We start from the raw sequence: 17,298 nt of genomic DNA, 5'->3' as shown, positions 1-17,298 counted from the left end.
TGCATGTCAGACAAGAGGCTACCTAGGTGGCCTTGGTGGGTTTTCAACGTAGCCTATTTTCTCCGATTCAAGCCTGGAGCCTCAACGCCTCAAGCCTCCTGCGCGTTTTCTTCCACACCCAAAACACCAACACCAAAGAAAGGTTACCTGATGCGCAGGTAAACATGTGCCTAACCATCTGAGCAAACAAGTCATCCACCACCACCATTTCCTTTCTTCTTCTCTTCAATCTGTTTCCTGGCGAGACCTACTTTCCCCAGCCAGCTTTACCTTTCTCTGTCAACACCTCGACCTTCATTCCTCGACTGCGCTGCCAACTTTTGTCCTCTGAAACGAGCCCTCTTGGAATCGGCCACGGTCGTCAGCAATGGCCGCTCTAGGCGACGACCTCCTCCGAACCGTCAACAAGCTTCAGGACCTTGTCTTCAATACCATTGGAAATGACTCCCTCGATCTGCCTCAGATAGTCGTCGTTGGTTCACAGTCCTCGGGCAAATCATCGGTCCTTGAAAACATTGTCGGCAGGGACTTTTTACCTCGAGGCAGCGGTATCGTCACCCGGAGACCTCTTATCTTACAACTAATAAATATTCCTGCTGATGAGGACGCGGATACCAACAATGACGAAGTTCACGTCCCTCACACTGCGGCCAGCGTGGCCGAACATGGAGAATGGGCAGAATTCCACCATATTCCCGGTCGCAAGTTTACAAACTTCAACCAGGTCAGAGTAGAGATCGAGAATGAGACGGCGAGAATAGCTGGCAACAACAAAGGCATCAATCGACAACCCATCAACCTCAAAATTTTCTCCCCACACGTCCTAAACTTGACCTTGGTCGACTTGCCTGGCTTGACCAAAGTCCCCATCGGTGATCAACCCTCAGACATTGAGAAGCAGACACGAACCCTGATCTCCGAATATATCGCGAAACCGAACAGTATCATCCTTGCCGTGTCTCCTGCGAACGTCGACATTGTGAACTCCGAAGCACTCAAACTGGCACGACATGTTGATCCCATGGGAAGAAGGACAATCGGTGTCCTAACAAAGCTAGACTTGATGGACCACGGTACAAATGCACTGGATATCCTGTCTGGTCGTGTATACCCATTGAAGTTGGGCTTTATCGGTGTTGTTAACCGGTCACAACAAGACATACAAACCAACAAGCCCATGTCCGAAGCCGTAAGATCCGAAGCCGAATTTTTCAGACATCATCCTGCGTATCGGAACATGGCGACAAGATGTGGAACCCAATACCTCGCGAAGACTCTCAACACGACCTTGATGTCACATATCAGAGATCGTCTACCAGACATCAAAGCAAGATTGAATACATTGATGGGACAAACACAACAAGAGTTGGCAAGCTATGGTAGCAAGCAGTTTGCGGGCAAAGAACACCGTGGATCCTTGATTTTACAACTCATGACCCGGTTCGCCAATGCGTTCATCTCCTCTATTGACGGTACATCGTCAGAAATTTCGACCAAAGAACTTTGCGGTGGCGCTCGGATATACTACATCTTCAATTCTGTCTTTGGAAACTCTTTGGAAACGATCGATCCTACTCACAACTTGTCGGTCCTCGATATTCGAACTGCCATCCGCAACTCTACCGGTCCGCGACCGAGTCTATTCGTCCCTGAGTTGGCATTCGACCTGCTGGTGAAACCTCAGATCAAGCTCTTGGAGATTCCAAGTCAACGGTGCGTTGAGCTGGTTTACGAGGAACTGATCAAGATTTGCCATACTTGCGGTTCGAGCAATTTGTCCAGGTTTCCCAAACTGCAAGGCAAGCTTATCGAAGTCGTGTCAGATCTCCTGAGAGAACGACTGGGACCAGCCTCGAGCTATGTCGAGTCTCTAATCTCCATCCAGCGAGCATACATCAACACCAATCATCCTAATTTCCTCGGAGCTGCGGCAGCAATGTCCTCAGTCATTCAGAGCAAGAATGAAAAGGACAAAAGAGCAGCCCAGGCAGAGGAGAAGCGAAGACGAGACAAGCAAAGAATGAAGCAACTTGGTGTCAACGGCACCGCGACTCCCGAGGACGAGGAAGCCGAACAAGAGGACAAAGCTACGGCACTTCCAATCCGCAAACACCCCGCTGTAAGCCGAAGCATGTCTCCGGCTGTCGCGCGAGACCGAGAGAATGGTGTTGGCAACATGTCTGGTGCAGCAGGGACGGCGGGCGGTGCCAGAGATTCATTCCTGAACTATTTCTTTGGCAAAGAAAATGGTTTTCCAGGAGGAATGCCATCTATGCCGCCATCCTCATCATCCGCTGCTCCCAGACACGTCAGTCACAGCGTAGAACCCAGCTTCAGTCAGAGCATACGGCGCATGGAACGAGGCAGCTTCACTGACAGGACACCTGCTTTCCCGCCACCCATGAACGATGAGTACGCGCCATCAGAATACGGCGAACCAACTTCTCTTTTCGTAAGTCTTGCCCCAATGATGTTCACATACGTTACTAATTGCATTTTCTAGCCCGAGCAGTCCGCTGAACCCGTCCTGACCGATCGAGAAGCACTCGAAACCGAACTGATTCGACGACTCATCAGCTCGTACTTTAATATCGTTCGAGAGACGATTGCGGATCAGGTCCCCAAGGCAATCATGCATCTGCTCGTCAACCATAGCAGAGACGAAGTCCAAAACCGACTGGTCAGCGAATTGTATAAGGAGGAACTGTTTGGCGAGCTGTTGTATGAAGACGACGGCATCAAGAAGGAGCGGGAAAAGTGCGAGAAGTTGTTGGCTACGTACAAAGAAGCTGCCAAGATTGTTGGAGAGGTGTTGTAGGCACGCCGATGATGGAGTGATGTGGACAGGGGGATGGTTATTGATGACCTCAACGAAGAAAGGGCTTTGCAGATCATCTCGTCTCCTGCTTTGCTGAAGGGTTCTCCCCTCGGCTGGACTCGACTCATTGTCTGAAAGGAAGAAGAACTCATTCTTCTGGTCTTGTACTTGATTCTGTGTATCCACTGGGTATGCTCATACCTTTTGTATCTCGATATTCCCAGGGTGTCCCACAGCCACGGCGTAGCCTATGGCGGGACGGGCTTGTAAATTGCACATATGTTCTGAATAGTAAAGTAAGTCGGTAGATCGTGGGAGTCGATAGAAACGAAGTGGGAGAGAGGGTTGTGGAGATCTCGTGGAATCGAATATATCTCTTGTTCACACTACTAGTATTTAAACGTTCCTTCTCAGACACGACACCTGGACTTAGAGCCTTTCCGGACTCGGCGAGAATGTCACCTGGTCTGATGCCATTGGTTTGATTGTGTTTTTGTCGGCCGTACCGTGCCCAGTCTTCAAGGGCAAAGAAGGACCACGTTCCATCTCGCCTGGACATGGAAGGAAGGTAATCACCACTGGACTGATACAGAAACAAGTGCCTCCGTTCGTATCGACCCACCCATACAGGACCTCCGACGATTCCATGAGTACACCATTGGCGGTCGCGGAAACGAGCTTCAGGGAGCGTAACCTTGGCAGCCTCGAATCTTATCGAGAGGAACAACGGTTGGCGCTCTCGGAAGTTCTCAGCAAGCCGTTTGTCCAAGCCGTTGCGACTTGTGCTCTGTGGTTCAACCACAATCTCATGTCCCAAAGCGACCATGAAAGATTTATTTTGCGACTCGGAGCGACTTCAAGCTAGAGGCTTTGAGACTTGGGTTTCCAAATCATGCGGTCGAAATCTTCGATTACGGCGCTCCAGGCCGGTACCGTAGTAGATTCGGGGCTGGTCGCTTTGTAAACCCGGGAGAAAACCTCCGCTCACAGCAACAGCAACTGGCTAGAATGGGTCGCGGTCCAGCTTGGTGTTGCGCTTGCCATGTTCGGCGCAGGGCACGACAAATGCATTCCTCGTTGTCTCACACACGCTTGATTGTGAGCTCTGGTGGGAATTGGAATTGGCCGTTGTAATCGTGTGTAGAGCTGGAGCTGGAGATGACGCGGGCGCGGGCGCGGGCACGAGTGTTTGCCGGATTGTGATGTCTGGGAGGAGATGGATAGATGTAGATGTGACAGGCATCGCAGAGCTGTAGGTGGCGAGAAAGAGATATAAGGCGAAGGTAGTAATAATAAGCTGAAAAGGTGCCATGATTGTATGTTGCTGGGTTGACGTTGGTCGAGATCGAGATCAGACATTCAAGCTTATGAGATGTCGAAATGGCGAGAAAGGGAGCCGAAGATGGTACATGGACCAACTACGGAGGATAGTGACCTGGTATTGAAGCTCGACGGCACCGTCTTATATGTTCTGGTGCCCAACTGGAACTGAGTAAAAGCCATGATCCTACGGCGGGAGATACCGTCGTATCCGCCGGATTGACGGCATTATTGTGCGATCGACATACTGTGTACAGCTGCAGATGACATCGGCACGAGTGTGACTCCCACGGTCAGAGACAGGTCATGGCCTGCTCTCGCTTGTGCGGCTTTACTACGTAGTACAGTAGGTCCCACAAGCGTAGCGCGCATGACTCTCAAAGGCGCCGAAAGCCAACCGGTACTCGTACATGAAGGCTGTTGAATAGATCATCGTTACTCCGTACACGCGCTCCGCACCCGTTCCTTTCGCGATCGTGTCATTCGCGCCTGTTTTAGACGAGGGGGTTTTGTTTCTTGGTGTTTGCACGGGTTGGACTGCCAGACGAGTTCCTTCGCCTGCAACGCACATAGTGCTATGGTATAGGTAACACGTTAGAATCTGAACTAAGCGCATGCGAGACCGATGTTCGTTTCAAACACCGTAGTTAACTAGTGCTGCGTGGTTGGTGAAGGAATTTTGAAACGATCTTGAAACGTTTGGAAGGGGCGAATTCGGGCTCTCGGTGCGACGAGGCGGGAATGATCACGTGACAAGGCTGTACCAGCACGAGACACTTTGGCCAGCAACGCCAGCTTCGTTCGAGGGTCTGGTTTGGAGGAAACAAAAATTGTCTTCTCGCAAAACAATGGGCTCCTCGCAAGCCTGGTCTTGGTCGGTATTGACTGATGGCGACCCAATTCTAGCTCTCGGCAGGTTCCGACGCACTTCAATAATATGTCGTCCCCCCTCGCACATAGTCCTGGTGAGTTCCGGGGAATGCACCAACTGGCTGCTGGCCATCATCTTCTTCATCCGAACTGGCTGCGTTCCCGAGGTCTTCTTCGTCGGGCGGTGCCCTCATGGCAGCAAGCTCGGTCTCTTCGAGCACGGCCGGTCTCCATTTGTCTTCCATCGGCATATTCATCCCACTCGGTAGCATCGCGAGCAGGGGCTTCCATTCGGGAATTAGTTGGATATTGACGGTGTTGTTCTCCTTGGTCATCTTCTCGTGTAGATGTTCCACTATTCGGCCTTCTTCCAGCTTGCCGCCATCTAAGCCCCAATTGGCGCTGCCCTTCTCGATCCGTTTGTCTTCCCTCTTTTCCGTCCATGAGGCTTTGAGCCTTCCAAGTCCCGAGGATTTGAAGCCATCCTTTGGGATCTCCATGCCTAACTCGCTCATTGCTACATGGAGCCACGCAATTGCGCTCCCTGTCGAGCCGGCTAAATCTTCATCCAGCGCCTGGAATCTGCAGGCCTTGGCTCTCGATGCACTCCGAACTCCTTCACAATACTCCAGGAGGTCCTTTGAGACCTTCGAGGCTTCCACTTTGAGCGCCACCACTGCTGCAGAAGCGTGCTCTGCTGCACCAATACACAGTCGCGTCAGAACTTGTGCCCGAACTTTTGGTATCTGGGGAGCTTTGATCATCCACTCTCTGTCGTCCTTATTTCGAGACTGAATGAGCAAAGCCGGGTATGGGTCATCCTTTAGCACGCACAATAGGTTGAACTCAGCATGTGCCAGATGCTGCAAGGCGGATTGAACAGCTACCGAGATATCGACTGCGCTGGGGGGAAACGTCGGTGGGCCATCATTCGATGAATTTGCCCTTAACAGGAGGTACAAGTGGATCGAGTGAGCTGTCTTCAGAGATTTTGACGCATTCTGTATCAGAGCTGTCCGTTGTTCGTGACTCGGGTTGACAGATGCGTATAGACCCAGGAGAGATTGCCTGGCAAGTAGATTCTGGACGAGTGCGAGTGTATGGTGAACGAAGAAGATCTCGTAATCAAGACCTCTCCCTTTGACGCGCTCATTCTCTCGTCCCGGAATGGAAGCTGAACTGAGGGTAGGACGCCATTCGATTTCTGGCTCCTTGGCGAGTGCGATGTGGACTTCTTCGCCCGCAACAGGCTTGCCGGAGAGAGCAAGATCCAAGGTCAAGAGGTAGCGTAAGTAGTTCTGGATTGTCGATGATATTGGTAAGAGGTTATTGGCCTGGTCCGACGGAGGGAGTCTTTTGTGGCCTTTCAACGCTGCTCGAAGAAAGGCCCGTTGTGAAGTGGCCGAGGAAGGGAGAGATGGATGGCTAGACGAGGTCAGGCTGGATTGGAGAGAGATGTTGGATGTCGTGGAGAGGACGAAAGGAAAAGGCATTTGTTCTGCTAGATATGGTCATTCATTCATTCATTCATTCATCCATCCATCCATCCATCTGATCCTCGTGATTCTTTACTTGTAGATGTTACGAAAGGCGAGCAGTGAGTGTTGTTGTTGTCTTTTTGTTTGATGGTGATGATGATGAATTCTCGAAAGTCCCGCGGGGTTGATACGAAGCCACATAGCGAGATAGATATTGATTGGCCTTGGCTATCCTTGGCGGTCACCCGCTTCGGGAAGAGGGTGATGCCGCCCTGTGCTCACCCTCCCAAGGCTCTAGACATCTGAAAACAGCGTGGATCAGTATCAGATCGAAGAGCGTGAGGTCCAGGAGACTCTCCAATTGATGCGCAAGAGATAATGCCTGGTGACTCCAACTTTCAGATACTCTCTCTATCAGCCGTTACCGCCACTGGATGCTACTAATCCATAAGCTCTTGCGTGACCCGAAACAAGCTCTCATCTATGCCTCGCTCGCAACCCGGTACGCTCCAGGGAATCGCTTCATATTCTGCTCGATGCTGCCCTTGTTCCTTAGAAACTGGACGTAGGCACCGTCCATCAAGACACGACCGTCCTCCTTCAGCTTAACATACTCCTCACGTCGGAGCCTGGTGAAGCCCCAGTTCTTACTGACGATGATCTTCTGTCGGCCAGGAAACTTATACATAGATCGTCTGAGAGCCTCGATGGCAGTGGTACGATGGGAGTCCCGAGTTCTGATAGAGAGTAGAATCTGACCAATTTTGACGCGAGCAACGATGCCATTGGGCTTACCCCAAGCAAGTCTCATTCCCGTCTGTAGTCTGTCCGCACCGGCGCAAGACAACATCTTATTGATGCGAACGACGTGGTAAGGGTGGGCTCGAAGTCGAAGATGGAAACCTTCTTTACCGGCGATCTTAACGAGATATCTAAAGTAACTATTAGTAATATATTGGTATTCGTTAGAGAGAAACGTACTTATTAGCGCAGATACGAGCAGCCTCCAAGGCCTCGGAGCTTAATTGTTCATACTCGTTAGAGACCATATGGACGCAGAGAGGAAACTCGTCGACATTGGCCCGCTTGCGTCCGAGGTCGAAGATCCGGATCTTGGGATCGGGGACTCCGCGGTTGAATCGAGACTTGGGAAAGGGCTAGAAAGGAATCAGTGTGTGCGCTTACACAGAGCACGGGATTTTCTGACCTTGTTCTTGCAGTAGCGGTAGCATCTGGCAGGTCTTCTGCCCATTGTGTTTAAGAGAGACTTGCACTCCTTGCGAATGATGTAAGGAGCCGCGATAATCCGGTGGCGTACGACCTTTTGAAGACGGAAGGGACACTCGCAGCAACGATAGCATTCAGAGGCAAAGCGATGAGGATAGATAGCAACAGTATGAGGGAGTCGCCATACCGGACTATCTAATATCCTGTCTGCCTGTTGCTGAACCCTGGTCGAAGTCCCAACTGAGCGAAGAATCTCGATCAACGGACTTGGCCTTCTGCTGGCGTTGACATTCCATATTTCCCGAGCTTGATTTGTCACTCTCTCAGCTTTCTATGCAGCTCAGCACATTGGAACCACTATCGATCACTCTGTATTTCGTTTCTTATTTCCGGTTCCGCCCCGAGCGCGGACCCCGATTGGGCAAAATAATTTCAGGTGGAGCCTTGTGGCCCAGACTAGCAATGGGATGCTCCTCCTCAGACGACAATCTCAAGGGCACTGGGGCCCATACAGCCCATAGCCAGATCTTGAGCGTTGTACAACGTTAGATTGCCATGTCAGCGGTTCCCCATTTCTCGATCCGTTGGCTAGACGTCTGCGACATTTGGATGATGGCCAATGAATGAGGCAGTAAGAGACTCTTGCATAAATGGGGTGCGCTTCCCTGTTCGGTCGACGTATGACTTTGTCGGCTGTGACTCAAACTTTTCGGAGCTCGGGGCTCAACATGATGCGATGGTCTCTAAAGATCTCAGGGTAGAGGCATTGGATGACTCTAGTAGTTGCTGACTACCCCATCCTTGTCCGCCTGGCCTCTTCTTGACATCTTGTTGCGGGACACTAGATTGACCATGTATAAGGCGTTGATGTCTTTGCGATACAGTGAGTGTGAGGGCCATTCTTACCTGAATTCTGTACCCGGTATAGCGTTTCCCATCATCACACCGCCATTATGGTTACAGATCACTTCGCGCACACGAACGGTGAATCACTCACCGGATCAGTTGAGCTGCTTGATCAGCCGCTGCACACGAAACGCAGGTTGCGGTTGATTTGCATCGGCGCCGGTCTTTCTGGCATTGCGGCAGCATACAAGTACCAACGAGACCTTGAAAATGTGGATTTTGTCATTTACGAGAAGAATGACGACGTCGGGGGTACTTGGTACGAGAACAGATATCCTGGTTGCGCGTGTGATATCCCAGCCCACGCCTATACGTACTCGTGGGAAGGAAATCCCAACTGGTCACGATTGTAGGCATCTCTAATCTCCACCCTTCTCAGGCTAGCTGTCCTCTGACGTGCGTTTCCAGCTACGTTGACCGGCCTGAAATATTCGCCTATTACAAGAGTTGCGCAATCAAGTGGGGTTGCATGAATTATATCAAGTTGCAACACCGTGTGGTTGAGGCTCGATGGTCCGAGTCCGAGAAAGGCTGGCATGTCAAGGTTGAGAATCAGGCCGAAGGCACCGTGGTCAAAGACTTCTGCCATGTGCTTCTCAACTGTAACGGAGTGCTCAAGTATGAAAATCCCGAAACACTTGCTTTTGACACATGGCTAAAGGACCCATCACAGTAACTGGAAATGGCCCGAGATCGAAGGTTTGCACAACTTCAACGGCAAACTCCTGCACTCTGCCAGATGGGACACCGATTGGGATTATACTGGCAAAACCGTCGCCGTGATTGGTGCCGGTTCATCTGGCATTCAGATCGTGCCTAAGATGCAGAAAGGTAAGCCTCCACGCCGTGGCGGATCATCCCTTTAATTAGGAATAGTTTGCAAGTCGGTCGTGAGCTTCAACAGGTCACCGAATTGGATCACTCCGGAGTTCAGTCAGGCGTTGGCCTCAGACGGACGATCTACAATATACACTCCCGAGGAGATTCAGAGATTCAACACCGACAAGAAACACTTCTTACAGTATCGAAAGAACATTCAGAACTTTGGCAGTGCGACCTATTCTCTTTACTACAAGCATTCCGATATGCAGAAAGAGGTTTTTGCCAAGTATTCGGAGTTAATGAAGAAGCGACTACAGGGAAACGAAGAGCTATGTGGCAAGTTGATTCCGAAATTTCATGTTGGCTGTAAAAGGTAAGTTTACTGTCGAGAGTTGACCCGACTGCTCTAATTCAGCTAAACAAGATTTACTCCAGGAGAGGGCTACCTGGAGTCGCTATTGGAGCCTAACGTCACCGTTGTCACTTGTGAAATTGACAAGGTGACTGAGACCGGTATCGACCTGATCGACGGGAGACACTTTGACTTGGACGCCATCATCTGTGCCACGGGGTTCGATTGCTCGCACCGTCCTCCTTTCCCTATTATCGGTCGAAATGGTCGGAATTTATCGGAATACTGGAAAGATGAGCCCTTGCACTATATGTCGGTGGCGGCACCGGGCTTTCCTAACTATTTCAGTGAGTCCTCGGCCTTTGGAGGATCTGATTATGTGAATCTTTGCTAAACGGGGTACTCTTTGGCAGTCACCGGCGGTCCAAACAGTCCAATTGCAAACGGATCACTCATATCAGGGGTAGAGACTGAAATCGACTATACCTTCAAATGCATTGTGAAGATGCAGACTGAAAATATATCCAGCATGGACCCTAGCGAAGAGGCCATGTTGGATTTCATTGAGTACAGGAACGTGCTCATGAAAGAAATGGTGTGGAGCAGTACCTGCCGCAGTTGGTCAGTCTGCCCTGCTTTTTCCGTTCCAAAATGGTGACTGTCTGCTGACGCGAAGCACTCCAGGTTCAAGAATGGCAAAGTGGATGGTCCCGTCATTGGCCCCTCGGTTGGGTCAACCTGGCACTTCAATGAGGCCCTCAAGGATCCTCGCTACGAGGATTATAATCTTACTTACTGCACACCCAACCGCTTCACGTATTTTGGAATGGGAAGAACCATACGGGAAATTCAAGGCGCCGATATGGCCACCCACATCATCGAACCAGGCGCGTAGGTTGTCTGAGAGCATTTGGTGGTCTAAGGTAGACTGAAATATACAGCAGCTTCCTTGCATAAGTCCATATGAGAAGAAAAAGTGAGTAGCTATACATAGACACACGATCGGAGTTTTAGATTTGTTAAGACTTTAGATGAAAAGTATTCGTCTATCTTGTCAAGTGGAATGCTTGGGAGGCAGGATAAGGCTGAACAGTTCAGGTGGGTTATAGCTGCTCACATATAGACTGCATAATTCGGACTCTGGACAACTTCATATAATTTGAATTCATCCACGCGTTTTTGGCTCTCTTCATCATTGACGTACCGCGTGTTGAAGCGGCTACTTTACTGTCGACAGGCGGCAAAGCGCTACATGAACAGTCACCACGTCATCTTGCTGTCGGCTGGAAGGCAGTCAAAGCTTTGTTCTATGCATATGCCAAAAATTGTCCAGTGAGTATGCAGTCCGTGTCCTTGAGTGTCTTGCAACCCACCCACCTTCTACGTCGTGGACATCAAAATAATTTCACATGAGATTCTCCAGAAAGAAAGTAGCCAGCCACTCAACGCCCCTTTTGGCATCAACTCACTATCTGCACGTTTAGATTGAGCCTGAGCCGTCGAAGTTGGGAGAGCCAAGATACTAGTACACAACCCAGTTCCGGATTGTCTCATCTGTACGGAAAGCTTGCCCTCTTTTTCTATCTTCGACCCGGTCAACGGACTCAGCGTTCTGATGGTAATTGAGCAACGAGTTCATCGTAGACGGTGGAATCCTCCATCTCTGCAGGGCGATTCATCTCTGCTTCCTCGTCAATTAGACGAACGGCAGCTTCACAGCGTGGTTTGAGAGTTGCTTCAAACTGGGAAGGCCCAAATACGGGGAAGGCTCCCGCTAGTTATGAGGTTAGTTCATGAACCTGACCTGGATCGGAGTAATGTGGCTTACAGTAACCTGGCTGTGGGAGCTTCTTGGGATTCCCCTCGATATCAAAAGCCCACAGGATACGGCTAATCATGATATAGAGACTGGCATCTGCAACATGCTTGCCAGGACATTCTCGACGTCCTGCCCCAAATGCGAAGTGTGTACCTGCTAGATTGGCCTCCGGTGCAGCTCTCTTGTCAGACCGAGGGAGATATCTTTCCGGAATCCACTCTTCCGGCTTCGCAAAGACATTGGGGTCGTTATGCACGGCGTAGATATTGCTGTACACTATTGCGCCACGGGGAATATCCTTTCCTCTGTATACGTCCGCTTCGCTTGTGGCGTGGATGAAAGCTAGGGGCGTGGCAGTTGCCCATCGATGTGTCTCATTTACCAGAGCTGCCATGTAAGGTAGGTTCGGACGGTCTTCCCAGCTAGGGAGACGGTCTCGTCCCACAACCTGATCAATCTCCTCCTGTGCCTTTTTGATCGCATCAGGAAACAGTAGAGCCGCCTTGAAGAACCACTGGAGAGTTGTCGCAGTAGTGTCGGTCCCGGCTGCCATGGTCGTTGCAATGATATGGGGAGGTTCCGATTCATCAAATATCGAGCCCTCTTGCACCAGCAGGCGGGCCAAGAAGCAGTCTGGCGCGGTACCGCTTCGTACTCTTTCTTTCATGACTTTGTAGAATATAAGAAAAAACGGCATAATCTGGTTTCGAATGTTCACTGCCGAGGCGCGCCACGGGGCCAACGTGTCGGGGAGGTAGTCCAGGAAGGGAATGGAGTCGACGAGCCAGGCACCTGGACGGATGTTTTTGAACATGATCAACATTCTTTTGTTGATCTCTTGCGGGATCAAGGTGTCGGCAGAATTAAAACGGCATCCCAAGCTGTTCTCGCAGTCAATCAAATGATACTTGCCGAGGAAACACGTTGGAAAGACATACAGGAGGCTGAAAGTCACACTAGCCGAATACCTGGTCACTTCTCGCCAAAACCCAGCGGGTTCGTGGAGCAAGTTCTTCAGTGTACGTCTGCTCTCGTATTCCTGATACGGGAGAAACATCTTGGCATTTTGCATGTTGAGAAGCTCGTGGTACGCTTTTCTGTGTTTCTAGTCATTTTGTCACGATAGTTCTTGATCATATGAGGCGGAATGACTTACACGCCACTGATCTCCATAGGGTATGGCCACAATCCTCGCATTTTGCGTGATGATGCTCGCTTAGTTCGATCCCTTTGGCCTGGAACTATATTTGTTGCCACGCTTCACGAAGAGATCGTTGATGGCTTGATGGCTGTTGAGCACAATAACGGGGGCGCGACCCATCATATAGGAGTAAAAGTCTCCGTATTTATGAGCCCATTCGGTGAGCTTCAGGTGTAGCGGAGTGCCATCGTCGATAGAGAACATTTTGCCGAAAAAGGGAAGACCTCGGGGACCATCTGGAAGATTCATCGCCCGATTCTGGAGCATCAACCAGGTGATCAACGCCACGAAGGCGGCGACGGCATAAATCATGATCTTCATGTTTGCTGTCTCCCCCGAGGGTGATATGGTGGTCGCATTCGTAGCCATGGCGGTTGACATTGGTGAGGGAGTCGTCAAAAATGAACTTTGGACGCAGTCGGCAAGTTATATTACCAATTAGGCTTGTCCGGCCTTCACAAGATACCCTACGAGGTTGTCAGAACTGAAGGTCTGTATTCCACTGGAAATCCACAGGAGCCATAATGAGTGGCGGAAGCCTTGTGGAGTTTTATCGGAGTCGGTGACGATCATGTATGAAACTCAAAAGGGGGTGCAAAGGGTCTGGGAGAATCAGTCCCATGATATTCGGGTGTCGGCTCCTATAATCATTGTTGCCGACTCCGCTGCCCGTAGGTAGGGCCCACACCACCAGCTTATTGGGTTCCGCCACTGTTGAGCCTGGGTTATAGCTGATGCTGGCATCGTACAAGTGTGAAGGCTTTCAATTGTATACAAGAGTGGGGTTGCAGGAGTAACGGCCCAGACAAAGCGAGAGTACAATCTGTCATTTGCCGTGATTTTCATTAAGAGTGCGCTATCGGCCCAGCCTCGATGACAACAGACCTTGGATAGCTGGAGGCTATTGTTTTGAAAAACTGAAGATGTCTGTCGTTGAGAAAGTCATCATTGTTACCGGCGCGGGCAGTGGGATCGGGAAAGCCACGGCCCTGCTTCTGGCGGCAGAAAAGGCTAAAGTCGCCCTTTTTGATATCAGCCCGAGCATATGGGACATTGAGGCACAGATAAAATCTTCCGGGGGCAGGGCTCTTGCAATAAAGGTGGATGTCAGCTCTTCTGCTGAAGTCAGTGCAGCCACTAAGGCCGTCGTGGAGGCCTTCGGCCCGATTGATGGTGAGTTGACATAAGAGACCAATGGAGGTCTCATTGTTCTTTCCGCAGCTGACTCCTCTCCTCAATAAAGGTGGTGCCAACTTGGCTGGTGTCTCGGGATCGGGAACAATTAATCTGGAGCAGGAAACGGACGATGAATGGGATCGCGTGGTTAGGATTAATTTGGGAGGAGTCAAGAACGCTTTGCGTGCCCAACTCCAGCATAGGAATCCCAAGGGCGCCTCGATTGTCAACGCTTCAAGCATAGGGGCGCGGATAGGATCACCTGGAAATGCTGCCTACTCTGCCAGCAAAGCAGCTGTCAGTGGTCTCACCAAATCTGTCGCCCGGGAGATGGGTCCTCATGGAGTCCGAGTCAATGCCATCGCACCGTAGGTGCCTCTTGCTCAACCTTTTCCTAGCAACGACTGTGACATCTAACTCTGGAATCTAGTGGTATCACGGATACGGCCATGGTCGGCGCTGTACCAGAATCCATTCGTGAGGAATGGAGAAAGGCTAATGTTCTTGGACGATTAGCCGAGCCTGTTGAGATCGCGAATGTTATACTCTTCCTCCTCAGCGACAATAGCTCCTTCATTACCTCATCAGTACGTCTTCGACCACTCGAACACTGATACTCTTGCAAAGAAAGCTGACACTCTTCAGGTCGTTGATATTGATGCTGGTCGCGTCTGACCCTGTCACCCTTTATTGAACACGCAGATGGGCGTCACAACTAGCATTAGTGGCATGTTTACCTGGTGATGGCCGATTTCAGACAGGGCCTTTTATATAGACGCGCCGTTCGTGATCCTTAACATAGGATGGACGTAGAAGAGTGCGGTGCGCATTTGCGAGCATCTGATCAATTGGATATGTATTTTTGTCAAGCCACTACGACAGTCACAATCGGAATGGTCATCAACACAGGTTTACAGGGCGGCCTCGAATCTGCTTAAGGAAGACTTCCATAACTCTTATGTTTGTAGATGGTAGCGACACTCTCATCAGACACATGTTAAGCACGCGCGACTAATGATAAACCCATTCAATTTGACGGCTACTATTGACCAGGCGACAAAAGCCTGCAAATGGAACTCAAGTCTTAATGTCTCGCCTTATCCTTCCAAAACCGTTCGAACGACACTCAATTCTACACATCAGTGGAATGTCTCGACGACCCAAGCGTCAGCATTTTGTTCTCCATACCCGGCAGTTCAGCTTTCATGTCGACCAACGCTAGTAGACATATCTGAACTGGGGATTCTGTGTTTTGCTCCACAGTCAGCGGATTCAAAGCGGCCTGTTGACCACGGAAGGGTTCACACATACCTGCTTATCAGTCACGTCATCTTCATATGCGTGGTCATAGCCCTCCAGTACGCCAGACTGATCTCGACGTTTGTTCTGCCAGATACAGATGAAACGGTAGAGGATATTGAGACCCGCCGACGCCACCGCAGTCACAAGAACTGCAACGAATCCGGGAGTGTAGTCTGGCGCATCTTTGGTTTTGAACAAAAGGGGTGCAGTAAACTGGCCTGGAGCAAAGCGAGTCAGAGCTGACTTACAGCCGGCAGTTTTGACAGGATTATGGGGGATGGAGACTTACCAAGGCAATATCCAACATAGATAGTAGATGAGCTTACGACTCGCTTCGTATAGCCAGCGGAGTTGGCAATGGACAGTCCCATAAGGATACCCCAGCCGCCACTGTAACCTGTGAACAGATACACTCCGACCAGGAGGCCTCCTGTCGCATCGCGGGGAAGCTTCCACAGGAGCACGGATGCTATGATGACGAGGATTTCGCAAAAGAGGATTGCATACGTCCTCATGTTGCGGAATTTGTAGCATATGTACGTTGTTCCAAGGATAAGTGTTGCACCAATGGCTCCAGCGGGGATGGATAGAAGGAGGCTGTTGAGAGTATTGAAGCCAAGAGATGCAATGATGATGGGCATGAACGTATTGACCGGTCCTCCAGCAATCGTGCTCAAGTATGCTTGAGCAAAGATGAGCCAAAATTTCTCGTCGCGGCATAGTTCCAGGGCATGTTGCATTTTGAAATGTATATTTCGCACTCCGCTGTTGTTGATTCGAAGGCGAGCAACGGCAATATATCTCTCTCGCTCGTTGAAGCCTTTCGCACGTATCGGATCAGGGGGCATAAAAAGATAAATGACAGCGGACCAAAGGACTGTAATAAGGCCGCCGACAATATACATATATCTCCAGGGAGATAGGGAGCCTCGAATATGACCAAGACCATAGTTGATAAGAGGAGACACGAGTGTTATAAGCCCAGATGCGGCGTACCAAATACTAAAAGATAATTAGTAAGTTATCCCTTATCTGTAGGAATCATTATTCTTACCCCATCATGAATGATTGTTCATCCTTTTTGTAGAACTGGCCAACCATAAGCATAAAGATAGGGCTCACTCCGGCTTCGAGAAAGCCTAGGAAGAATCGCTGGACGTAGAGAGTCTGCCAGGTAAAACAGGCAGCAGTCAAGGTGAAGCAGATGCCCCAGAGCAAGACCAGGCCGCCAGCGACTCTCTCGATCGGAAATCGCTGAGCCAATTGAGAAGCCGGATATGCTCCGCCGATGAAGCCCAAATAGAAGATACCAGAAGCCATGGAGTATCGATTGCCCGTCAGCTCAAGGTCTGTGCGGAGTCCGAAGATTGCCTTGAAGAAGACGAGGAATGTCAGCGAGTTTTGTTCGAGGATGTAAAAGGACGGTTTGAGGAAGGACTCACGGCTTGAGAAATCATTGTCTTGTCATAGTACTGCAGACCATAGGTTATGGCGAGAATTGGCATCAGGCGCCTATCAATTTTGTTCCTAACTTTCTTCTCTTCCTGCTCATCCCAAGTGTGATTTCCGTGGTAAGTGGCCAGCACCTTCATAGCCTCGTCATTGTGGACGGTATCGACGTCGTACTTGTCAGACAGACTTCCATGGCCAATATCTTGATTCGCAGGTGCATCATGCGTTTCAATGACGTCCTGCGCCTTCTCGGCATGAGACATGTCCATGATGAGATTCAGCGAAGCACTCTCTGTGTCGATGGTCTTGAATTTGCTTTGGGAGACTCAGAAGACTAGGATATCAAAATCTGAATAGGTCTTAGACAATCGAGGATGGCAAGCGAGCTTTTGAAGCTTATCAAGTCGGCAAGTTCCCCAGGAACCACTTACTGCTAACCAACGGACGGCATTTTTGAGAGTGGGGAGCTTGTTGGCGTGATTGGTGCCCGGTAAGTTGAGACATGGGACGCAAAGCCAGGGAGCTGATAGAGATCTACAATCATGGGGTATAGAA

The 17,298-nt window shown here is 50.2% G+C and overlaps 7 protein-coding genes across 7 annotated transcripts; 3 read left to right on the top strand and 4 right to left on the bottom strand.

Moving 5' to 3' along the window:
* The first annotated feature begins 92 nt into the window (after window positions 1–92).
* On the top strand, window positions 93–3,204 carry PV05_03515 (uncharacterized protein). Its single transcript, XM_013464161.1, has 2 exons — window positions 93–2,452; window positions 2,504–3,204. The coding sequence occupies exons 1-2, from the start codon at window positions 368–370 to the stop codon at window positions 2,816–2,818; spliced, it is 2,400 nt and encodes a 799-aa protein (XP_013319615.1). The 5' UTR covers window positions 93–367; the 3' UTR covers window positions 2,819–3,204.
* On the bottom strand, window positions 3,186–6,640 carry PV05_03514 (uncharacterized protein). The gene has a single exon (XM_013464160.1). It carries the CDS (start codon window positions 6,499–6,501, stop codon window positions 5,068–5,070), a length of 1,434 nt encoding a protein of 477 aa, XP_013319614.1. The 5' UTR covers window positions 6,502–6,640; the 3' UTR covers window positions 3,186–5,067.
* A 327-nt stretch (window positions 6,641–6,967) lies between these two features.
* On the bottom strand, window positions 6,968–7,738 carry PV05_03513 (60S ribosomal protein L10-A; the record flags this gene model as incomplete). The annotated part of the gene is made up of 3 exons (XM_013464159.1): window positions 6,968–7,418; window positions 7,468–7,643; window positions 7,694–7,738. The coding sequence occupies 3 exons, from the start codon at window positions 7,736–7,738 to the stop codon at window positions 6,968–6,970; spliced, it is 672 nt and encodes a 223-aa protein (XP_013319613.1).
* A 928-nt stretch (window positions 7,739–8,666) lies between these two features.
* Window positions 8,667–10,688, top strand: PV05_03512 (uncharacterized protein; the record flags this gene model as incomplete). Its single annotated transcript, XM_013464158.1, has 7 exons — window positions 8,667–8,968; window positions 9,028–9,237; window positions 9,293–9,450; window positions 9,496–9,814; window positions 9,866–10,140; window positions 10,207–10,414; window positions 10,478–10,688. 7 exons carry the CDS (start codon window positions 8,667–8,669, stop codon window positions 10,686–10,688), a joined length of 1,683 nt encoding a protein of 560 aa, XP_013319612.1.
* Window positions 10,689–11,397: 709 nt separating this feature from the next.
* On the bottom strand, window positions 11,398–13,182 carry PV05_03511 (uncharacterized protein; the record flags this gene model as incomplete). Its single annotated transcript, XM_013464157.1, has 4 exons — window positions 11,398–11,567; window positions 11,622–12,717; window positions 12,769–12,827; window positions 12,870–13,182. The coding sequence occupies 4 exons, from the start codon at window positions 13,180–13,182 to the stop codon at window positions 11,398–11,400; spliced, it is 1,638 nt and encodes a 545-aa protein (XP_013319611.1).
* A 554-nt stretch (window positions 13,183–13,736) lies between these two features.
* PV05_03510 (uncharacterized protein) lies at window positions 13,737–14,664 on the top strand (the record flags this gene model as incomplete). Its single annotated transcript, XM_013464156.1, has 4 exons — window positions 13,737–13,986; window positions 14,057–14,357; window positions 14,420–14,576; window positions 14,635–14,664. 4 exons carry the CDS (start codon window positions 13,737–13,739, stop codon window positions 14,662–14,664), a joined length of 738 nt encoding a protein of 245 aa, XP_013319610.1.
* Window positions 14,665–15,121: 457 nt separating this feature from the next.
* PV05_03509 (uncharacterized protein) lies at window positions 15,122–17,012 on the bottom strand (the record flags this gene model as incomplete). Its single annotated transcript, XM_013464155.1, has 5 exons — window positions 15,122–15,220; window positions 15,301–15,530; window positions 15,581–16,293; window positions 16,346–16,662; window positions 16,734–17,012. 5 exons carry the CDS (start codon window positions 17,010–17,012, stop codon window positions 15,122–15,124), a joined length of 1,638 nt encoding a protein of 545 aa, XP_013319609.1.
* Window positions 17,013–17,298: the final 286 nt, after the last annotated feature.

Source organism: Exophiala xenobiotica (assembly GCF_000835505.1).
Source record: "Exophiala xenobiotica strain CBS 118157 unplaced genomic scaffold supercont1.2, whole genome shotgun sequence".
NCBI lineage: Eukaryota > Fungi > Ascomycota > Eurotiomycetes > Chaetothyriales > Herpotrichiellaceae > Exophiala > Exophiala xenobiotica.
The sequence above is the reverse complement of the archived record's forward strand: the minus strand, read 5'-3'. Positions and strand labels throughout refer to the sequence as shown.